The sequence below is a fragment of the Ctenocephalides felis genome, unplaced genomic scaffold, assembly GCF_003426905.1.
Source record: "Ctenocephalides felis isolate EL2017-DRISC unplaced genomic scaffold, ASM342690v1 CF-g0.4_SCAFFOLD_03572, whole genome shotgun sequence".
NCBI classification, from domain to species: domain Eukaryota; kingdom Metazoa; phylum Arthropoda; class Insecta; order Siphonaptera; family Pulicidae; genus Ctenocephalides; species Ctenocephalides felis.
Genome location: NW_020539726.1, coordinates 36,506,811 through 36,521,524, shown reverse-complemented (window position 1 = coordinate 36,521,524; position 14,714 = coordinate 36,506,811). Strand labels below are relative to the sequence as shown.

The following is a 14,714-nucleotide window of genomic DNA, read 5'->3' as shown; positions in this document are numbered from 1 at the left end:
CAGGCCTTATCATTAATTTTCTATTTGTATCTATTTATTAGACCCATGCTCAGTTGAAGCAATACCTTCCAATAATACGTGAAAGTCCGGTGTATCCTGTTATCAAGGATTCTAAAGGAATTGTTCTGTCTTTGCCGCCGATTATAAATGGAGATCATTCCAAAATTACGTTAGATACTAAAAATGTGTTCATCGAATGTACGGCTACTGATTTAACTAAGGTAAGTGATTTTTTTAATTTTTTTTTTAATTACAATATATGTTACAACTGCTGAATATTTTAAAATCTAGTAACAGTAATGAACAATAACATAAGTTTAATGAAGAAATAGTACAAAGGATAGTATTTATAATTAAAATGATATCCGTAGTATGATGATTTAATATAAAATAAAAGCAAATAATAATAAAATTAATAAAAACAATAATTGTCAATGGATTTCATTTATATTCTTATAGGTTTCTATTTAGATTCTGTTAGTTTCTTTTTGGATTTTTAGAAGATTCTTTCTAGAGTCTGTTTGCTTTTTTACAGAAATTTCATTGGATATTTACTAGAATAATATTACTTATTACTTATATCTTTATAAGATTATCTTTTTTATTCTTATTAGGCTCTTATTACATTGTTATTAGACTCTTATAAAATTCTTATTGGATTCCTTTTAGATTTTATAGGTTTCTTCTTTTAAGTAATGATTGGTTTCTTGTTGGATTCTTATAAAGATAATTTAATTACTTTTTTAATCATATATAATAATATATACTTGTTTGAACAAATTATTAACAAAATCAATCAAAATATAAAAATATGTAACCAGCAGACATCTTGGTTTACCAAAAGTGACGTCACTATTAAATTATAAAGTTTAAACAATTATTTTAACATAATTTTGTTCCAAATGTTTTTTAGTGTTATATACAGATTTATAGATAATTTTATTAGCTTTCTAATGATATATAATAGTATACACTTATTTTAACAAATTATTAACAAAATTGATCAAATTAAAAAAAAAATGATATGGCGCGAACATACTCCCGGCCTTGAAATACACGATTTCAAAAATTCTTGCCGAAATCTTTTTGCTTTTTTACAGAAATTTTATTGCGGTTAAAATTAAAATTTGATTGGACTCTTTTTATATTCTTGTTACATTTTCATTGGACTTGTATAAAATAGTTGATTTTTTTTAATTACAATATATGTTACAACTGCTAAATAATTTAGAACAATAATATAAATTTAAATAAGAAAAAGAAGACGAAATAAAGGAGAGTATTTACATTAAAATGATATCCGTAGTATGATGATTTAATATAAAATAAAAGCAAATAATAATTGATAATAAAATTAATAAATGAAATAAATAAAATTTGTGAATAATAAAAATAATACTAGAAAAACTATAAAGTGTAATGAAAATAATAAGTAACTAATAAAAATACTAAAGAGTAATAAATATAATAAAATAACAATATTAGAAGCTATGTGAATAAAACGTGTTTAAAAACATTATACGCGGGGTGGGTATAAATACCCGTTTTGAGGATTTTTATGAATTTGATTGTTTTCACTTTAAAATTAGTTTTTATATGATATTGATAGAGTTTGTTGATAATTTTGTTTTCTGTAGATTTTGAAAATTTTGTTGTTTATTTTAGTATTTTGGTAATTAGCAATATGTTATTTTAGGACATTTTTTATGTTTATTCAAAGATAGAATTTGTTGGTAGTTTTTTGTGTAGATTTTGTAGATTGTTGCTGTTTATTTTAGTATTTTGATAATTAGCAATATGTGGATTTAGGACAATTTTAGCGTTTATTCAAATAATTTAATTTTTTTATTCTAAACATTATAATTTGTATACATTAATAAAAACTAGATAAAATTTACTAAAATCTAGTAAAAATTGTTATATACACTTTTGTATCAAAATTTTGAATAATTTGTAGTCGAATTGCGGACTTTAGTATTCTTATATATATATGAATTTAGTACATTTTTTTACTTTTCTTTAAATTACTTTTAATTTTTTTCTAGGACATTATGATTTATTTACATTAGTGAAAATCAGATAAAATTTACTAAAATCTAGTAAGTAAACAGCACATACATAATGAACTTTTCATTAAAATTTGTTGAAACATTTATTTTCTGGTAATATAGTTAGCAATATTTTAGTCATTTTTTTACATTTTTTTAGAAATATCTTGGAAATTTGTTCCCAGCTACTTTTATTTTAGTTTTGTTTTTTGTTTTTTGTTTTATATACAGCAGTGAAAACTAGATAAAATGTACTAAAATCTTGTAAAAACTGTTATATATACTTGAATATTGAAATTTTGAATAATTTGTAGTTGAATTCGGGCATTAGTATTAATATATGAATTTAGGACATTCTTTTACGTTTCTTCAAATAACTTTTAATTTTTTTTGGGACATAATAATTTATTTACATTAGTTAAAACTAGATAAAATTTACTAAAATCTAGTAAAACCTGTTATATACACTTGGATATCAAAATTTTGAATGATTTATAGTTGAAATGCCGACTTTAGTATTTCCCAAAATTTGCATTACATATATGAATTTAGAACATTTTTTTCTTTACTTTTGTTTAAATAACTTTTAATTTTCTTTTAAGACATCCTAATTTATATACATTAGTTAAAACTAAATAAAATTTACTAAAATCTAGTAAAACCTGTTATATACACTTGGATATCAAAATTTTGAATAATTCGTAGTTGAAATGCGTGTTTTAGTATTCTCTTAATTAGCAATTCATATATGAATGAATTTAGAACATTTTTTTTACATTTCTTCAAATAACTTTTAATTTTCTTCCAAGACATTATTATTAGGTTGTCAAATATCTCCCTTCCGCTTTTTTGCTCTTGGTTTATAATACAAAAAAGCGGAAGGAAGATATTTGACAGCCTATTATTATTTTACATTAGTAAAAACTAGATAAAATTCACTAAAATCTAGTAAAAACTGTTATATACACTTACATAGTGAAATGTTGAATAAAACTTGTTGTAATATTGATTTTCTGGTAATATATTTATCAATATGCGAATTTTTTTATTTGCATAAATTTATTGGCGATCAAAATAATATACATACATTTATATGTGAATTTGGGTCATTTTTTTTACATTCTTTGGAATATCTTAGAAATTAGTTCCTAGCTACTATGTTGTATATATATCAGTGAAAACTAGATAAAATTGACTAAAATCTAGTAAAAGCTGTTATATACACTTGCATATTAAAATTTTGAATAATTTGTAGTCGAAATGTGGACTGAAGTATTTTAATAATTTACAGTTCATGGATTTAGGACATTTTTTCACATTTTTTTAAACAACTTGCTTTAAACAACTAGTTTTGACGACTTTTATGAGTTTGGATGTTTTTATTTTAAAATCGGTTTTTATATGATATTGAGAGAGTTTGTTGATAGTTTTGCTTTCTGCAGATTTTGAAAATTTTGTACATTTGTTGTTTATTTTAGTATTTTGATAATTAGTAATATGTGAATTTTAGTCATTTTTTATGTTTTTTTAGAATATCTTGGAAATTTGTTCCCAGCTATTTTATTTTATATATATCAGCGAAAACTAGATAAAATTTACTAAAATCTAGTAAAACCTGTTATATACGCTCGGGTAATAAAATTTTGAATAATTTGTAGTTGAAATGCTCTTAATGTCGTAGACTTTAGTATTCTTCAATATTTTCGTAATGGCAGAACATTTTTTACTTTTCTACAAATAACTTTTAATTTTTTTCTAAGACATAATGATTTATTTACATTAGTAAAAACTAGATAAAATTTACTAAAATGTAGTAAAAACTATTATATACACTTGGATACTGAAATTATGAATAATTCGTACTTCAAGTACAGACTTTAGTTTTTCCCACAATTTGCTTTACATATATGAATTCAGAACAATTTTTTTTACATTTTTTCAAATAACTTTTAATTTCCTTTTAAGACATTATAATTTATTTACATCAGCAAAAACTAGATAACATTTTCTAAATGATAGTAAAAACTAATACTTACTTTTATTATTCAGAAATTTTATTTATATTATTTATTAATTTTACTTTTATTATTATTTGCTTATATTTTATATCAAATCATATTACGGATATTATTTTCATTTAAATTTTATCCTTTGCACTTTTATTTATTTAAATTTATGTTATTATTTATCAATATTACTAGATGTTAATAATTTAACAGTTGTAATAATTATTGAATTTAAAAAAAAAAAACTTATAGATTTTAAAATTTTGAATAATTTATAGTTGAAATGCAGACTTCAATATTTTCATAATGGCAGAACATTTTTTACTTTTCTACAAATAACTTTTAATTTTCTTCTAAGACATTATTTTTCATTACATCAGCAAAAATTAGATAAAATTTATTAAAAACTAGTGAAAACTGTTATATACACTCGTATATCAAAATCTTGTATAACTCATACTTCAAGTGCAGTCTTTCCCACAATTTGCTATACATATATGGACTTATGACATTTTTTTACGTTTCTTCAAATAACTTTTAATTTTCTTCTAAGACATTATAATTTATTTACATTAGCAAAAACTAGATAAAATTTACTAAAATCTAGTAAAACTTGTTACATACACCCGGATACCAAAATTTTGAATAATTTATAGTCGAAATGCCGACTTTAGTATTCTGATACCAACTTTCAATATATTTTTAGGCAAAAGTAGTTCTCGATACAATAGTTTGCATGTTTTCTGGATATTGTGAAGACGAATATTCTATCGAATATTGTGAAGTCGTTAATTCCGATGGGTCCAGTGTGAAATATCCAGAGCTCCAATATAGGGATGATTTTATTAATTGGGAGCAGGCTAATAAATATATTGGAATCAAGTAAGAAATAATATATATATATATATATATATATATATATATATATATATATACTAGCGCTAACCCGGCAAACGTTGTTTTGCCATAAAAATATGCCTAAATTGATAAAAAATTAATAAAAGTGCCAAAAATCAAATATTTAATAGATTTGGACTCTGATTCTTTGACAAATAGTTAAAAACTTGTTATAATTTTCAAAATTATTTGACATTTCATACTTCCGAAATTAATTCACTCGCATCATAGTTTTTTTGTTTATTATACTTTTGTCATAAAATTTTCCTTCAAATATTATTTATTTGTTAATAAATTAATAATTATTTTAAGTCATCAATTAATAATTATATAATTGTTAAATTCATAAGTTTGGCTAAATCAACACAGGAATATTGTGGAAATAAATATTTTTTTACATAAAGATCTGATTTTTGACATTTGCATTTTATTTCAAATTAATTATAACTGTCAAAATATTTTCTTTTCGGTCAAAATTCAATATAATATGATATAATATTTAGTTTGTCTAATTTGTTTTTGTCAGATTCCAATGATACCCTCAGATTGTACTATTCCATTCAAGAGGTTACAATTTCCTGTAAGATTAGCATTTGCGATGACAGTCAAAATATATCTTAACTGATATATTAATAATAATATTATATTTTAATTACACAAATTTCTTTACATCCCGATAAATAATTCCAACGCATCATAGTGTTTTGTTTATTTTAATTTTATTTATGTCAAATAGTGAAATTTTTTTTAAATCAATGAATAAATTAGATTTCAGTCTAAATCAACGCACTACCTTTATCTAAATATACAATTTTTTATATAAATATCAGATTTTCTACTTTTGCATTTAATTTAAAAATATTGAATGTCAATATCATATATCTAATATGCACTAAATTTTTAAATGCCAAAATATTTCCTTTTTGATCGATATGATATAATTTATATCTATAATTTTATTGGCAATATTGCCTATAACATAACTTGGAATAAATAATTTGTTTCTTATTGAAGTCGTTAAAAATTATTTTTTTTTGAACTGTCAAAATGTTTTTATGAAATTCAATATGTCGCTTTTTTATTGTGATCTATAATGTTTTAATCGCTGATCAAACAAATTTTCGACTATAAATTGATATTCATTTTATCCCTGAAACTAACATGGATAAAGTTCTGAGAAATTTGATTCCAAATCTATTAAATGTTTGATTTTTGACATTTTTATTAATTTTTGTACTGTAAAATATTGAATGATTATTTATCAAAATTGTAATATTTAGACTATAATTTTAGATGAATATGCTATCTATTTTGGCATAGCAATTAGTTTTTTTTTTATTTGAAATCAAGTGAAACATAAATATATTCATTTGATATTTTTCCATAAATATCCGATTTATGACATTGTTTTCAATTATTTTTAATTTATTTTGAATTAGCAAATGTCAAAAAATATAATTAAAATTTGCATTAAATATTGTCTATAAATAATATGTCATTTTATAAGTATTATTTATTACTCTGGTGCTTGATATGGATATAAGTTTGTAATAAAATAGATTCTTTCTGACAAATAGTTAAAAACTTGTTATAATTTTCAAAATTATTTGACATTTCATACTTCCAAAATTAATTCACTCGCATCATTGATTAGTCTAAATCAACGCAGTATTATTATCTAAATATACAATTTTTTATATAAATATCAGATTTTGCATTTAATTTAAATAGTGAATGTCAATTTCATATATCCAATATGCACTAAATTTATAAATGTCAAAATATTTCATTTTTGGTCGAAAATGATAGTATCTATTTTACAATACTGTTTGGTATCAATAATTTGCTTGGCAATATTGCCTATAACATAACTTGGAATAATTTATTTATTTGCTTCTTATTGAAGTAAATCGTTAAACATTTTTTTGTGAAATGCCAAAATTTTGTTTATGATTAATTTTAAATTAAATATGTCGCTTTTTTATTGTGATCTCTGATCTATAATGTTTTGATGAAGTTTTGGTTTCCAAAATAATTTGGTAAGCTAATCAAATAAATCTAAATCGTAAATCTATTTATATAATTATTTTCATGAATATTGACAAATGACATTTCACTTTTTTCATGTCAACATTTATTTAAATTTATAAACATTGATTTTTAATTAGATTTAAAACTATAAACAATGATTTTGAATATAGCATTTCATCTAATTCGGATATGCATATTGGATATATCTATATATGTATATGTTTTTGATATATATTTTTTGAACTGTCAAATATTTTTTTTCAAAAATCATAAAACTTTTTTCTCGATTTTTTCATTAATTTTGACATTTGTCATTTTAGTGTTTTGTTTTTTTTTGGTCATTTTCTGTCAAAATTTTTAGAAATTTATAAAAATTATATATGTATATTTAAAATTTACTTTTCAAAATTTCCTATAACCTAAGTTGGATATATATGCACACGATGAGCCAATAAAATTTAAAATCGGTTTAGTAGTTTGGGCGTCCATCGCGAACCAACATCGTGACACGAGATTTATATATATATATATATATATATATATATATATATACGAGGTGTGTTCAAAAAGTACCCGGAATTACTAATAATTAAATTTCGCGGGTCTGGAGTGTCTGATTGTCAAAATTTTTTTTTTATTGTGTTGGTATACATGCCCCTAAAGTATGATGAAATTTTCAGCTATATTCACTGTTTACTTTGTCTGTGGTAGTCGCTAAGTTCGACGTGTTTTTCTGAGCTCGGCCATTTTTACAATGGAAGAATTGAAAAGTCAAAGAATTTGTATTAAATTTTGCGTAAAAAATGAAATAAAGTGTTGCAAAGTGCAAAAATTCACCAGATATGGCTCCGTGTGACTTTTTCCCATTCCCAAAGTTGAAGAGACCCATGAAAGGACGGCGGTTTTCCTCGATTGAAGAAATAAAGGCCGAATCGCCGAGAGTGCTCAAGGACATATCAAAAAGTGAATATCAAGGGTGCTTCGAAAATTGGAAAAAACGCTGGCATAAGTGTATTATATCTGGGGGGGGACTACTTTGAAGGGGACCACATTAATGTAGACGAATAAATAAATATTTTTTTGAAAAAACGAAAATTCCGGGTACTTTTTGAACAGACCTCGTATATATATATATATATATATATATATATATATATATTCGATGATTTCTAAATATTTCCGATTATTTTTTTGTTTATAGAGAACCTGCTGATAAAATAGCCTCAATGTTAACACGTATGTGTCTAGTTTCGCAAGTTGAAGATGGAACTAAGTTGAAAGTTACAATTCCTCCGACGAGACATGATGTTATTCATGCTTGTGATATATATGAAGATGTGGCGATTGCGTATGGGTAAGTCTAATTAAGAATTATCAATTATATTTTTTTTTGGCTTAAAATACACCTTTTAAAATATGATTAATATAACTAACTAGCAAAACCGACGAACTCCGTTTCGACACCAGATGGTTTCGTGAGAAAGATGAAGAAATTTTTTGTTTGTTTTATATTTCAAAAGGAAAAATTTGATTTTATTGCACAACAGTAATGATTTTATTTCGATTACAAAAATGAAGTGTTTTTAGTTGAACTTCTCTAAGTAAATAAAAGTGAATCCGCAAATTATCCGTTTCATTGAAGTGCTCTTTGGTAAACCACATTTTTTGTTTTCTGGTCTGACGTTAATACAAACAAAGCGGATGGTTTCCGAACTCGTGAACAGGCAACGTATAACTGCCCATGTGAAAAACAATGATTTTCTAAATAATCTATTTGAAATTTATCCCGCAAACACTAAGCGATTGGCCTTGCGACTTGTTATTGCGAACGCAAGGCGAACTGGAAATTGCAATCGTTTGAAGTCAAACGGAAGACCAGTCGGAATCATTGGTATGTCACCAAATCGGCAGCAATTTTTGATTGAATGGTGAAATTCAGTGCGTGTACATCATTATTCTTTGCGGCAAGAATTGCTCGTTGACTTAACCAATTATAATTCTGATTTTTTTTGATATTTAAACAAAATATTAAAAATCAACATATAGTTTTATTTTGCAATATTATGAAGCAAACTAGTGGGGCGCATGGCATTGTGCCTTAAGGCAAATTGCTGGATCTTCTCGTACCAAAAATTATTTTTTTTTTAAATTGATTAACATTTTTGAAAAAAATTTACTCTGAAAAATTAGATTTTTGAGAAACTATAAATTTTCGTCAATTTTTTTTTTTTTTAAAAAAAAAAAAACTTTTTGAAGAAAAATTTATTTTGAAATATTTTGGAAATTCTGAACTATTTTTCAAAGCAATCGTACTGCTTTAACTGCATAGAGACGAAATATCGAAGCGCGTAAGCGCCGCGTCGCCGTCTAACTGATAAGCATTGGTACGGAACCCATAGGAATGTAAAAAAAATATACTTATTGTTAAAATCTCTGTAAAATATCTGATAATTTGATGTGCATATGTCTAATGATCATTTTTCACTGCCAGATGGCATTTTTTTTTACTTTTTTTTTTTACTAGATTTCCGAAATCGCTTGGCCTACCTTCATGAAAATTTGATCAGTTTTTCGTCTTGTTAATACAAGTAAAATGTTTTTTGAATTATTCAAATTGGATGCTCCGGTCTCTTAAAAACTGAGTTACCGTTTTTGACACTTTTTGCCCCGTATCTTCGGAACGGCTAAACCTGCCTCCACCAAAATCTAATCAGCACGTTTCCTTATCAATATGAATCGAATGTTTTTTAAATTATTTAAATCGGTTGATCGGTGTTCCCGAAATCGTCGACGAAAATTTGTATCCGCACACATACACACACGCCCACACATACACACACACACATACATCCATTTTTTCTAAGGTATGCCAAAATATTCAGAAACCTTTGAAACGTCGAGAAATGCAAAAATTTTCATTTTCGATTTTTTTTCGATTACTATAACTTACCCTACGGGAAGTTAAAAATGATGCATACCCCTTACACCTCACCCCTTTTTAAATATTTGAGAAATCCATAAGGATTTTTGTTTATTTTTTAACTTCCCGAAGGAGAAGTTTGTTTTCATCAATAAATCCGATTCTCTAATTTTATGTTTTCTCCTGGACGTTTCAAACCGTTCTGAATCGAATGAGACTAAATTTGGAAAAAGTATTTGTGTGTGTGGAACAGATTTTTTACCGTTTTTTCAAAATCGATTCCAAAAACAATTATATAAAAAAGAAAAAAAATTTTACGATTTTTTCGTAAATTCGTTCGAAATATTTGACGTAAGGTAGGGCGTTCATTTATCACGTGATGTTTTAGGGGATGGGAGGTTTGACAAAAAATTACGAAATATCACGTGGGGGATCGCGGGGTATATTAAGATATAACGTGTATTTATTTTTAACCTGATTTTTTTTATAAATCCAAACATTTAAAAAAAAATCAATCTCACATTTTTTTCTCATAACTAAAAATAATATAATATAATTATAATATAATATTGAATATCACTACGAATCACCAAGGGGAAGGGGGGTTCAAAAATCCTTATAATATTGGTCACGTGATCAATGGACGCCCTCTTATATTTTGTCTTAATTATTTGGTCACGAATTAATTTTTATTTTTTATCAGGTATAATAATATTAAGAAAAGTTTGCCGGGTGCTGCTTGCATTGCAAAACAATTTCCAATCAATCAACTTACCGAACACCTTCGCCAACATATTGCTCATGCTGGATTTACAGAAGCCCTAACCTTTTCGCTGGTAAGTTGTAATAAAAAAATAATGATGACAAATTAGATTTGATTCAAAAAAACGTGATGAATGAAACGTTTTTTTCTGTTTTATATTTTTAGTGTTCCCGTGACGACATAGCGACAAAGCTGAATCATAAAATAGAATCTTTGCCCGCTGTTCATATCTCGAATCCGAAAACACTAGAGTTCCAAGTTGCTAGAACTACCTTAGTGCCTGGTTTGTTGAAAACGTTAGCTGCCAATAAAAAAATGCCCTTGCCTTTGAAATTGTTCGAAGTCAGTGATGTCGTCTTGAAGGATTCCACAAAAGGTAAAATAAAAAATAAAATAATAAAAAAGGTAAAATAAAAAATCAAAGAAGAAATAAAAAAAAGAAAAAATTTAAAAAAAAATATATAAAAATATAAAAATGTCTATTTTTACTTGAAAATATAAATAAAAGATAACTGTTACATAACATATTAACCCTATCCACTCGCGAATTCCAGAATTTATATGTATTTTACCGCCGGAGCGGCGGCATCCGAGTCGAAAGGGTTAATATTTTTTTAAATTGTCTGTCTCGTTTGAGCTAGTTTCCGAAACTGCGTACCGATTTTAATTGAAATTAAGTTTAGTAGTTTTCTGGTAAAATTGATTAATATCTGTGGGGTCCATTTGTATAAATTTAATAATTAAGCAAATTTTTTACAAATCTTTTTGAAAATTTTTATTTTTATTTTTTTACAACAGTTTACTAGCCTAAAATATTTTGCAGCTTTTCCTAGGTCTATAATATTTTACAACTTCTTTTATGCCTATAATATTTTACTACTTTTCATAGGCCTATAATATTTTACAACTTTTCATAGGCCTATAATATTTTACAACTTTCCATAAGCCTATAATATTTTACTAATTTTTATTAGCCTATAATATTTTGCAAACTCTTTTATGCCTATAATATTTTACAAATTTTTATTGGCCTATAATATTTTACAAACTCTTTTATTCCTATAATATTTTGCAACTTTCCATAGGCCTATAATATTTTACAACTTTTTATAGACCTATCATATTTTACTTTCCATAGGCCTGTAATATTTTACAAATTTTAACAAGCGTAAAATATTTAACTTTCCATAGGCCTATAATATTTTACAAATTTCCAAGAGTTTTCAAAATCTGTTCATTATTAACTGACTAATTGATTTTGAAATATTGTTATTTTCACAGGCCTATAATATTTTACGAAGTTTTTTATTAACAAATTTTCAAAATCTATTATTTTTGCAAAAACATTTATTAACTAGCGCCTTTATATATTTTATTGTTTTCGCAGGCTTATAATATATTACAACTTTTCATAGGCCTATAATATTTTACAAGAATCGTTTCCAATCTCAAGTCTATTCAATGAATTTCCAAATTCCGTTTATGATTTTTTGTAACTAATTGATTTTAAAATAATTTATTTCCATAGGCCTATAATATTTTACAACTTTCCTTATGCCTATATATTTACTATATATATATCATTATTCCTATAATATTTTACGAAGTTTTTTATCAACAAATTTTCAAAATATATTATTTTTGCAAGAAATATTAAATATTAAAAATGATGCATACCCCTTACACCTCACCCTTTTTTAAATTCTGTGAAATTCGTAAGGATTTTTGTTTATTTTTTAACGTCCCGAAGGAGAAGTTTGTTTTCATCAAAAAATCCCTTTTATTATTTCTATAGGCCTATAATATTTTACAACTTTCCACAGGCCTATAATATTTTACAAAGTTTTTTGCCAACAAATTTTCAAAATCTGTCATTTTTTGCAAGAAAATTCATTAACAAGTGCACTTAAAATATTTTATTGTTTTCACATGCCTATAATATTTTACAACTTTCCATAGGCCTATAATATTTTACAAGGATTATTTCGTAACTGACTTATTAATTTTGAATTATTTTATTATTTCCATAGGCCTATAATATTTTACAAAATTATTTATCAACAAATTCGTAAAATCTGTCATTTTTTGCAAGAACATATATCAACTAGCGCCCTTAAATATTTTATTGTTTTCGCAGGCCTATAATATTTTACAACTTTCCATAGGCCTATAATATTTTACAAGGATTATTTCGAACCTCAAGTCTATTGCCAATGAATTTCCAAATTTCGTTCATGATTTTGTATAACTGACTAATTGATTTTAAATGATTATTATTTCCATAGGCCTATAATATTTTACATCTTCTCATAGGCCTATAATATTTTACACGCTTCATTTCGAATCTCAACGCTATTGCCAATGGATTTTCAAATTCTGTGCATGATTTTTTATAACTGACTAATTGATTTTGAAATATTTCATTATTTCCATAGGCCTATAATATTTTACAACCAGAAATTTCATTTTTCAGAGGTGGGCGCCCGTAATGAGAGACACGTCTGTGCAGTGAATTGTAACCGAAATGCTGGTTTTGAAATTGTCCACGGACTACTCGATCGAGTCATGAAGGTTTTGGAAGTACCGTGGAATACTGACGATGGTTATTGCATAAGGGGCAACGATACAGGTAATAATTAAATTCAATTATTAAAATACAAAGCATTTTTACAGTTTTTAGTACCAAGAAACCATAGATAAACAAGTATAAATAGATAGGCAACGCGGCCGCTTTGATGTGACATCAATTTTAATAATAGATGCCGCCACTAACCGTAGCGCGTAAATTTACCCGTAGGTTCAATTCTAGGATAAGATTTATATAAATATTTAATATAGTAAAGTTGAACATGAGTAATTTGAAATTGAAATGAGAACAAAATATACGCGTCGAAAATATGATTTGCAACAAAATAACAAATTTGTTGTAAAAAATATTTAATAATATTTTTTTCATTCAAAATAGATATATTTCAATATATAAAATCGGTACTTGAACGTTTAAAGTACGTGTACTACATCTAGTGACTGTGTTTTATTATTTGAAGCACTCAAGCACCATCTGTGATACGCTGAAAACACTCGATACTCATACAGAGTAAAGCGCATTTTTTCCCCCCATGCAAGAATTAAATGTTACCATAACAACGCTATGTTATCGTCTATTACTTTTATTACGTGATACATTTTTTTTTATAATTATATTTCTAGATCCCATGTTCTTTCCGGGACGATGTGCTGATATCCTGTTACGAGGAAAAATAATTGGAAAATTGGGAGTGTTACATCCGACTGTTTTGCAAGCGTTCGAGTTGACCAATCCTTGCTCGGTCGTTGAATTCAGTGTCGAGGATTTTGTTTAGTGATAAACGAAAATAAAAATTGATATTAACATAAATTAAAAATTTGTTATAAATTATTATAAATGACATATTAAATTATATCAGCCGGAAAACATTAATTTATTTTTTATGATCGGAATGAAACATGCTAAGGTATGAATAAAACTTAATTATTTCTACAATTTTGTAACTATATTATAAATTATATGCATTTACATGTGTCATAAAAAATTAAAATATATTATTTTTAACATCCGATCCAGTAATGACGTTTGAGTTATTTTTATTGATTTAATACTCTTATATTATGTTCTAAAATAATTATCATGTTGTTTAATTATACAGCTAGGAATTATGTGTTTTTTTCAACAATTGATGCAGAAATTCAGGTTTTCTCAAGTGTCCTTCTTCGACAAATCAAATTTTGTACATTTTTTTTGTCAATGATTTTTTTTCTAATTTTTTTGTTTTTTTAATTTTTTTGTCAATGTTTTTTTCCTAAATTTTTTTGCCAATGATTTTTTTCTAAATTTTTTGTTTCCTTATTTTTTTTGTCATTTCTTCCTAATTTTTTTTGTCATTTTTTCCTAGTTTTTTTTGTCAATGATTTTTTTCTAAATTTTTTGTTTTTTTAATTTTTTTTGTCAATGTTTTATTCCTAAATTTTTTTTGTCAATGATTTTTTTACTAAATTTTTTGTTTTTTTAA

General features: G+C 25.3%; 2 protein-coding genes across 2 annotated transcripts in view; both read left to right on the top strand.

Moving 5' to 3' along the window:
• Window positions 1-14,114, top strand: part of LOC113387812 (phenylalanine--tRNA ligase beta subunit) — a 33,345-nt gene extending 19,231 nt beyond the window's left edge. The window contains exons 6-12 of the mRNA XM_026625190.1: window positions 42-221; window positions 4,761-4,936; window positions 8,184-8,336; window positions 10,606-10,738; window positions 10,831-11,041; window positions 13,139-13,294; window positions 13,876-14,114. Coding sequence (XP_026480975.1) covers window positions 42-221; window positions 4,761-4,936; window positions 8,184-8,336; window positions 10,606-10,738; window positions 10,831-11,041; window positions 13,139-13,294; window positions 13,876-14,027 — 1,161 coding nt within the window. The 3' untranslated portion in view covers window positions 14,028-14,114. The remainder of the gene's footprint in view (window positions 1-41; window positions 222-4,760; window positions 4,937-8,183; window positions 8,337-10,605; window positions 10,739-10,830; window positions 11,042-13,138; window positions 13,295-13,875) is intronic.
• A 30-nt stretch (window positions 14,115-14,144) lies between these two features.
• Window positions 14,145-14,714, top strand: part of LOC113388440 (mediator of RNA polymerase II transcription subunit 12-like) — a 23,516-nt gene continuing 22,946 nt past the window's right edge. The window contains 1 exon segment of the mRNA XM_026625817.1: window positions 14,145-14,159. Coding sequence (XP_026481602.1) covers window positions 14,145-14,159 — 15 coding nt within the window.